A 9,879-nucleotide genomic window follows, 5' to 3' on the forward strand; every position below is an offset into this window, starting at 1 on the left:
GTCTGTCAAACCAATTGCATGGAATGAACAACTTGACAAATCATTTGAGACACTCAAAGAGCATGTGTGTTTGGCTCCCACTCTTCTATTACCGGACCCTTCTAAGCCTTTCTCAATCGAAACCGATGCCAATGATTATGCTATTGGTGCCGTTCTTTATCAAGGCAGTCACCCTATTTCTTTTGAAAGTAAGAAGCTTGATGCTGCTCAATCTCGGTATTCAATTCAAGAGAAAGAGTTGTTTGCAGTAATACATGCACTTAAAACATGGAGGCACTATCTTTATGGAAATAAATGTGTGGTTACAACAAACCATCAATCATTGAAGTATTTTTGTGACCAACCAAATCTTGTTGTTCGTAAAGGCCGTTGGGCTGACCTTATGCAAGATTTTGATTTTTCCATATGGTATCGCAAGGGTTCTATGAACACTGTTGCGGATGCTCTTAGTCGCATTAAAGAAGTTAACATACTTAGCTTCACGGATATAAAATCTGATCTTTTAGATCACCTTCGAGGGAAATACCTTGATGATAGTTATTTTTTGAAATACTGGACGAAAGCCGAATCTGGGTTAGATGCCGATACTAGCACCCTACCCTCGAAGGCGACCTTTCACATTACAAACGGTTTGCTCTACCATAGTGGAAAGGTTTGTGTTCCAGATTTACCAAACGTAAAACAGAAAATTCTTCATGAATGTCATGATGCACCATCTGCTGGTCATCCTAGAATACAACGCACACTCGTTCTCATCTCGAGTACTTTTTTTTGGCCTAAGATGCACTCTGATGTGCATAAATACGCACACAATGTCAGATTAATAAGTCGGAACGACTTAAAGTTGTGGGTCTTTTACATCCTTTAGATATTCCCAACAACAAATGGGAAAGTATCTCGATGGATTTTATGGTTAGTTTACCTTGTACACAGAGGGGTCATGATGCCATTTGGGTTGTCGTTGACAGACTAACAAAATTGGCTAGATTTATTCCTACCAAAACCACAGTAATCGCTCAACAATTGGCTTATCAATTTGTTGATGAGTTATTTTGTTTTTATGGATTACCGCTGGGTATTGTTAGTGATCGAGATTCCAAGTTTAGTAGTGACTTTTGAACTCAAGTCTTTAAGAAACTAGAAACTACGTTGAGCATGAGTTCCACAGATCATCCTCAATCTCATGGACAAACTAAATGAGTTAATCAAATTATTGAGGACATGCTTTGAGCTTATGTAGCAAAAACCCCTTCTAAGTGGGAGCAATACCTTCCTATCTTAGAATTTTCCTATAATAGCTCTAAACATACATCCACTGGATATAGTCCTTTTATGTTGATGTATGGTTTTCAGCCACGTGCCAAAGTTGATGTCACGATTCATCATGATACATTAGACAGTACACGCAATTTTTTGCAAGACATGAACCAAATGTTGCATATTGCCAAAGAGAATGCCAAGATAGCTCAAGATCGTGCTCGATTTTATGCTGATTGGGATAGACGTCCTCGTGCATTTACTATTGGTCCAAAAAGTTTTTTTGTGTGTCCCTACTGACTCTACGTCATTGTCTACGGGCAAGTATGCTAAGTTAGCCCCACGATATTGTGGCCCATTTGAAATCCTTAAGCGGGTTGGGTCATGTGCTTATCACCTTCCCTTACCCCGTAACGTTGGTATTTATCCTGTTTTTCACGTTAGTCATCTAAAACCATTTTTAGGCTTTGGTGATAACACCATCACAATCCAAGATCTTGTAACATTAGAGGATTTTTCTTACAAACCTCATGTTCCTGAACGAATTCTTGATTCTCGTACTAAACGTTTACGTTCTAAAGAGATTCGGCTATTCAAGATCAAATGGATGGATAAACCTATTGATGATGCCACATGGGAACGCGAGCATACTCTTAAGACACAATTTCCTCACTTTATATTGCAAGAGTGCAATCTTTTGAAGTAGGGGAGTATGTTATGTACACATAACGATGGTGAGGGTAGGTCACCAATATTTACATTAATGAAGGGTATTTTCACTAATGTTAAAAAGGGGACTAATTATTGGATAGAAGGAATGATAATTGCATGCACTATCATGATTTGGACAACCAATGAATGGAGAGCCTTTTAGAAAGGTACATCTATTCAAGGGGCCTAGGAAAAGGTATAAATATGAGGCTTAGTTACCCTCATAATGACATTACGTCGGAAGGCTACTGTCTTAGACACCAATGGTGTGGGCTAGGCTTTCGTCTTGACGATCATGTTTATCTCTTCCAAGGTATTAGTTATCCTAATATCCGGCGGTATGCGACGTCGGTGGTAGGTTGGCTATGTCTAGATCATAGCTCGGGGGTGGTCGGGTGGAACGGGTTCTTCTATCCATTCTATTTTCCTTCTTTTACGTTAGTTTGGTCTATTGATTAGTAATAGACTCTTAACACCACCAATAATTTCGTGTTACTAGCTTGAGGTTATTTGGGACATCCAAGTGTTCAACTTTCACACTACCATGAATTTTGAAAAGTTTTTGATCCAACAAAGGTCTTTAGGGACGTAGATTAGATTGCTCCAAGGTAGAAGCAATGGTCCATATCTTACTACCATGCCATTTTTTACAAGATTTTGATCTAACAAGGGTCTTTAGGAACGTACATTAGATTTCTCTAGAGGAGTCGTTCATTGAATGTGAATTGGTCCATATCATTGCATGACATTTCATTAGTTGGAATCATTACACTTTCTTGAATTTCCTTGGCCAACAAATAAGATATTGTTGTGACATTATTTTGGACATGGGACTCATCCTTTGAAGAGCCTATATGTAAACAAGTTAACTTGATCAACCTTGTGAAGGCATTAAGTTTGTTGGTTGTAGGCCTATCTGCTTTCCAATGTTGGGAATCCAATTTGTATGTGATTTCAAAATCATAGTAAATGAGGAAGTCAACAGAACAAACTTGACAATGCTCCAATGTGTGTGTGGCGGTGAAATTGAGAAGGTGTTTTGGGATTGATGATCACTTCAACATGTTCATAAATCCAACCAAATAAAGACACCATTCGTCAAAGGTATATACAAAGTTGTGAATTCTTAGGAATAAAATGCAAATGAGTGTAGGGGACCATGGTTGTTTTGATAGGAAAACATTGATAACAAATGTACAAAATTTACATAAAAGCTTGATGAGATTTGTAGATATGGTTTTTTTACAAGAACATCATTTGAGTCCCACAAAGATAGATTCTTATGGGTCCTTGTTTAGTGGTTCATGGGCCCATTTTGGAGTCCTGCAATTGGCGAATCCCACAATAAAGCTGGTCTTTGTATAACATTAGCCTAGAAATGGTCTTCTCATGTGATTGACTATAAGTTTTTAGTGGAAGGAAGAGTGCAAGTTATTGTTTTAGAAATCCAAAATCTACAATTGGGTTTTATAAATGTATATGCTCACGATGCAACAACAGATAGGAGGAGGTTGTGGTCTTATATGTGTGATAATTTACCCCAGGTGGATCATTGGTGTATGGTCGGAGATTTTAATATGATTGAGGATAAGTTGGATAGAAGTGGGAGTAGCCAAGTTGTTTTATATGGTTCAAAATTGAGCTTTTGGGAGAGGTTGTGCTTTAAGTATGGTTTTCAGGATACTTGGCGCTCTCCCTCTTTTAGCAAACATGTTGAATCTTTGCAATTCTCTAGATCAGATAGACGGTTATTAGGTACTAATCTAACTCGATTAGATAGATTCTATGATGACGACTTCTTTATAGCATTAGGAGGATCCTTACAGATATTAGGTGGGACAATTTTCTCATATCACTCACCTCTTATTGTTACTCTGAAAAAAGTGGAAAAAGGGAGGTCCTTTAGGACCCTATACCCTCTTCCTTGTATGCGGATGTTGCCCTTAGAGGAGATGTTTTAGCAATTTGGAAGGATACAAGTGTTTCGCAATTGATGGTGTGTGATAGAGTTGCGGATGCAATTGTCAATGTTAGTAATTGGTTTTTTACTAAAGCAAAGGAGGAACAATGTAAACTCAAAACTAAGATCTTGAGTATGAAACGAGCGGTTGCTTCTTTGCAACATTTTTCAGTAACGTATGCCATGGGCTACGTGGGTGATATTGGAATTGAATAATGCAAAGGATAAGCTCTGTAAATTACAAGATACTTGGGCTCAATGCACTTATAATGCATTTGCTACAAAATGGGCACAAGTGGGGGATAAAGTGTCCGCTGAATTTTTCAAAATTGTAACTCCAAAAAAAACTTGTAATGGGATGAAACAACTATAGAGGGATGATGAATCCATTACAGAGGATGCCGGAGAAATGAGGGATATTGCTACGAAATTATATAGTAATTTATTGTTCGTTGAATGTTTTACACTCGATCAATTGGAGAGACGGAGAGTTGTGTGGTAGTCCATGCATGCACGTGTTTCACTCCATATGTCAAATGTTTTCGTTAAACCGATTTTGATTTTTGAAGTAAGGGTTTTGCTTTGGATGCAATTGGCTCCCATGTATGTGCTGGTACCGATGGGCTTTCAACATATTTTTTCTGGAATTATTGGGGGTTTATTGGGACTGACATTATTGCTGCATTTTAGGAGGTGTTTGACACTGGATTTATGCCAAGTAAGTGGACCGAAGGTATGATATATCTTATTCCTAAGTTGGAAGGGGTAGTGGTTGATAATAGGAAGTGACGACCCATAACTATATGGAATACTATTTGCAAAATATATGCTAAGGTATTGGCTATGAGATTGCAACCTTTTTTATCAGACTTCATTCATAACACCCAAATAGGGTTCTTACAAGATAGGAGTATATTGGATAACATTTTTTATTTTGGGAATGTCAGGAACAGTACTAAGACAGAGAAGGAATTAGTACTAAAAGAAGTATTAATACTAAGAGAGGTGAAGAACTCTCGAGAGAAGGAAAGAGTGAGTGAGAGGGAGGGAGAGAGAGAGCGAGAGAGAGCGAGAGAGTGATGATAAGAAAAGATATATATTATGTGAAGAAAATGTACAGTAGCTAGGAGGCTTAAGACTGGCGTTGAACCGATTTGGTTCGAAATAATGCCTTGTGCCTCCTTTTATAGTGTTCTAAGGAATACTCCTGAAGTTTCTAGAATGTTCCAGAGAAATCTGGAATATACATCAATTTTCTATAATAAAACATAAATGAAAATAATATTCTACGTATTACAATGTATAGTCTAATGGTCAAGAGCTCGACCCATGTAGCATAAGGTCATGGGTTCGAGTCTTGCCATATCATGACACTATCCTCCCTTTAAAACGACGAGTGTAACGAGTCGTTTTGGATTGAGGACCCGGTTTGTCTGGATATTGACGATGGAAGTCTTCAAGAAGAGCACGAGCATTGGTGACATTCTCTATCAGTTCCCAAGTACGCTCGCTGGGACTATATCCTAGCCAATCGACTAGATAGTAGAGCTTGTTGTGAACAAGCTTGGAATCAAGGATGGCGGCAACCTCGTACTCAGGTCCATCTTCAAGCTCGATCGGGGGTGGAGGCTATGTAATACGTCCTGGGATGGTGCTCTCTTGATAGGGTTCGAGGAGAGAACTATGAAACACCGGATGTATCCGAAGTTGTGGAGGTAGATCAAGACGAAAATCGACATCATTAATCTTTCCTATAATACGGAAAGGACCTAATCGCCGATAATCCAATTTCTCGCATGGGCGAGTGGTCTTGATGTGTCGTCGGAGTAGCCATACCCGATCTCCAATGTTAAAACTAGATGGGAGTCGATGACGATCCGCATAAACCTTGTGTGTTTGTTGAGCTTGTTGGAGGTGAGTAGATACATCCGCTTGTATCTTGCGTAACCTCTCCAAACGATCTTCTGCGCAAGGATTTGTGGACACCTTTGGGGTTTCAAGTACACACCACTGGGGGTGACATCCCGTATAAGCATAAAATGGCGTAACTTTAGTGGATGCGTGGATAGAGTTGTTATAGGCAAATTCGGCGAAGTGGAGAATATCTGCCCAATCATCTTGATGATAGCTGAGAAAGCACCGCAGATACTGCTCCAACGTTTGATTGGTTCGTTCGGCTTGGCCATCGGTTTGGGGGTGGTAGCCGGAGGAGAGGTTACAAGTGACCTTGAGCATGTTAAACAGGTGCTTCCAGAACTATTTGGTTTACCTGTCTTCTTGGCCTATGGGGGCAATTTATTGCAATATGTCCTGGTCCACCGCAGTAAAGACATAGTCGATTTGTACGACGTCGCTGCTTTTCTTCTTCGGATAATGGCCCTTGACAACGTGTAGTGTCAATCTCCATCGGAGTCGGAGTATTCGCTGGAGGCGCATTATATGAATCCCTCGGAAAAGGTCTTGATACCACTGAGGCGTAGGTGGGCTCTGATCTTGCCCTCGGCATTTGTAGCTGTCATTCCGAACATCGCTCAAAGAGGCGGTTGTCACATCTCACCGCGCGATTGATTGCTTCTGTTAAGGACTTTGGCTCTTCGGGGAAGGTCAAGAGTAAATCCTTGACGTCGTTGCGTAAACTATAACGGAATTGCTCCATCAACGCTTGATCATCCCAAGGGATATCGGCGGCGAGTAGGCGAAAATCTGCAGCGTATGCAGAGGCTGGACGGTCACCTTGGCGTAATCGCCGAATTTTGTTCATTGCGGTCCTGATGTTGTCAGTATCTCCAAAACATGCTTTAAACTCACCTAGAAACTCTTCAAAATTGTTGAGTAACGGAGATTCCTTTTCTAATAGTGGAGCGAACCATGCCAACGCTGAGCCACTTAACAAAGTGCCTACTAAACCCACTCGTGATGCATCGGTGGGATATCGAGAAGGATGCATTTGAATAACTAATCGTACCTGGTTAAGGAACCCTCTAAACTGCGATCGCGTTCCATCGAACTTCGTGGGAAGGCCAATCTTGGGTTCTTTATGAATTCCTTGTGTTCCGGGGCCTTGTTGTTGCATCGCTACGATGGTGGCTTCGAGTTGTTGCACACGTAACGCAAGTTCCCCATGCTGTTGTTGTGTTTGCTGCTTTTCTAAGGAGATTTGCTGAAGATCCCCCAGCAACCGTTGGTTTTCTTGTTCCAAAGCATGGAACTTCTCTTTCAAGCATTGAAATTCCGAGAAAACAGATTGATATTCTTCAGCGCTAACAGTGGCCATGGGATGAAAGAAAAGAGGAATAAGAGATTAGTAGGAAATGAGAGAGACAGAAGGTAAGGCAAATCGGTTCAAACTGTCAGGAACAGTACTAAGACAGATCTGAAGGAATTAGTACTAAAAGAAGTATTAGTACTAAGAGAGGTGAAGAACTCTCGAGAGAAGGAAAGAGTGAGTGAGAGGGAGGGAGAGAGAGATCGAGAGAGAGAGAGAGTGAGTGAGTGATGATAAGAAAAGATATATATTATGTGAAGAAAATGTACAGTAGCTAGGAGGCTTAAGACTGGCGTTGAACCGATTTGGTTCGAAATAATGCCTTGTGCCTCCTTTTATAGTGTTCTAAGGAATACTCCTGAAATTTCTAGAATGTTCCAGAGAAATCTGGAATATACATCAATTTTCTATAATAAAACATAAATGAAAATAATATTCTACGTATTACAATGTATAGTCTAATGGTCAAGAGCTCGACCCATGTAGCATAAGGTCATGGGTTCGAGTCTTGCCATATCATGACAGGGAAGCGGTTGCAATTTCACAAGAAAGGAAAGAGGATTTAGCAATCTTGTTGTTGGATTTCGAAAAGGCTTATGACAAAGTAGATTGGTCTTTTTTGAGGGGTACCATGGAAAAGTTGGGTTTTCCGAATCAATGGTTAACGGTTGTCTCAGCTCTTTACAACTTAGCTACTAGTAGGGTATTACTACATGGAGAGTTAGGCCAAGCATTCACAATTTCGAGGTCAATGAGACAGGGATGTCCGTTGGCTCCTTTTTTATATTTGATGATTGGAGAAGCTTTTAGTAGTTTTCTTACAAGTAATATTGTGAATATAAAAGGACTACAATGGCCATGGTTAGAGAAACAAGTTGTGGATTGTCAATTTGTTGTTGATACAACCTTGTATTTGCAAGGTTCTAGCATAATCTTTCTAGAGTACAACAAGCTATTGATACATTTTGCTATGCTTCTGGAACTGTTATTAATTGGCATAAATTGGTGGGGTTTTGGTAGGTAACACAGTAAACCCTTTGTGGTGTCCAGAAGATGGGTTTCAATGGATTCTGCATGGTAAACCTATAAGATATTTGGTATGTCAATTAGGTATTAATCTTTCGCCGGAAGATCATGTAGCTCCTATGTTGCTTGCTACAAGGAAGAAATTGTTATATTGGAATACTACTAAATTGACATTGGCAGGAAGGGTTGTTGTTGCCAATCAAGTATTGTTGGCTTCCATGTGGTACATTTTATCGGTTTGGTTGTGCTCACGTTCAGCTTTATTGCAAGTACAAAGGCTTATTAGGAATTTCCTTTGGGAATCTAAAGGTTGTTCTTATGTGAGAGCCAAGGTATCTTGGAAAGTTATTACAACTCCAAAGGACGAGGGTGGTCTTAGATTTATTGAGCCTCTTTTACAATGTAAGGCTTTGTTGGGAAATTTTATTATAAGACGTTTGTTGCCTGGTGGGGAGCCTTGGAAAAAAAACCTTAAGGCAGAGAATGGTTAAAGTTATGCCTTCTACCAGTGGCAATTGGAAAGATAGTATTAGATGGTGGTTTTTAGATATTTTAACCATTCCATTGATATTTTTCACCAAGATAAGTTTTTTAGGGGTATCATGAAGGCATGGTGGGATTTGAAACATAACTTTGTATTCAGAAATGGATAGGGTCTTTACAATGTCTTCATTTCAGCCTTCTCGAACTAGTCTATTTTGGTGTGGTATGTTTTCATCCCTATATGTCTTATTGGGGGTTAGGGGTTATAAAAACTCTCATGAATGCCTTTACTTCAATGTTTTGCCTTCTGGACGACTTCATTCTCTCTTTGTGGAAGACGAAATTGTAACTTGAGGGAATATGTTGCCTATTCGTATATTGTGGAAGATTGATAAAAAATGGATATTGAACCCACATCCAAATGATGTAAACAATCTCTCTGATTTATGGGTCTATGAGAATAAGCCCATTGATCGCCTTTTGTGGGATCCTGGTGAGTGGAAATGGAAAATCAGATCAGCGCAAGGAATGTTAGGTAAGCAAATCCCATTATTTCAGTATTCGGTAAAAATGGGTAGAGAAATGCTAAGGAGAGGTGTGATTGTTACACCAACAACTTGAAAATTTGGGAGATTTGGTAATGTAACAGATTCTTGGTTGAATGCTTATTGGAAATGGTTATGGGCCATGCAAATTCCTAAAAAAGTTTTTTTTTTCCAAAAATGAAGCTACTTTCCCATTAACTAGGAAGGATTATTACAAAGAGACTGTACAAGGAGGCTTATACACAAATCAGGGAATCTCCCTCCGATCAAGTTCAAGAAAATGAGACTACTTACATAGCCTTTCGAACTGACTACTTAAGGTAAGTAGATACCTATAGCTAAAAACGGTGCCCTTCAGTGTTGGCTAGTACGAGCCGACTCCTGGGGCCTACGACAAAGGGAGGGTTGCAGGTGAGTCGGAAACATCCAGCATGGCGGCTAGTAGTTCCACCTCGGGCCACTTCCTCCTTGTGTCCCGATAGGCGTGTTCCGTCATTTCTACCAAAAGCACAAACGGGTAGTGACCACGTCATTGGAATGGCTACAAACCTTGTCCAATTGCCCTCGTAGGCAGCTGATAAGCGCAAACCATATGTCCATGACCACTTCCTCCGGGGGTCGTACGAGATCTT

At 40.0% G+C, this 9,879-nt stretch overlaps 1 protein-coding gene across 1 annotated transcript; it reads left to right on the forward strand.

Annotated features, from left to right (window-relative positions):
* Positions 1-7,824: 7,824 nt before the first annotated feature.
* On the forward strand, positions 7,825-8,710 carry LOC147847296 (uncharacterized). Its single transcript, XM_087339346.1, has 3 exons — positions 7,825-8,113; positions 8,214-8,270; positions 8,400-8,710. The coding sequence occupies exons 1-3, from the start codon at positions 7,825-7,827 to the stop codon at positions 8,708-8,710; spliced, it is 657 nt and encodes a 218-aa protein (XP_087195472.1).
* Positions 8,711-9,879: the final 1,169 nt, after the last annotated feature.

Source organism: Azolla caroliniana, unplaced genomic scaffold (assembly GCF_043228905.1).
Source record: "Azolla caroliniana isolate FFs.n. ecotype wild unplaced genomic scaffold, voAzoCaro1.0.p SCAF_1234, whole genome shotgun sequence".
NCBI classification, from domain to species: domain Eukaryota; kingdom Viridiplantae; phylum Streptophyta; class Polypodiopsida; order Salviniales; family Salviniaceae; genus Azolla; species Azolla caroliniana.

Coding starts and splice junctions, on each gene's coding strand:
- LOC147847296 (XM_087339346.1), top strand. CDS start 7,825: ATGGAAAAGTTGGGTTTTCCGAATCAATGGTTAACGGTTGTCTCAGCT. Junction 8,114..8,213: donor TACAACCTTGTATTTGCAAG/GTTCTAGCATAA, acceptor GGGTTTTGGTAG/GTAACACAGTAAACCCTTTG. Junction 8,271..8,399: donor GTTTCAATGGATTCTGCATG/GTAAACCTATAA, acceptor TGACATTGGCAG/GAAGGGTTGTTGTTGCCAAT.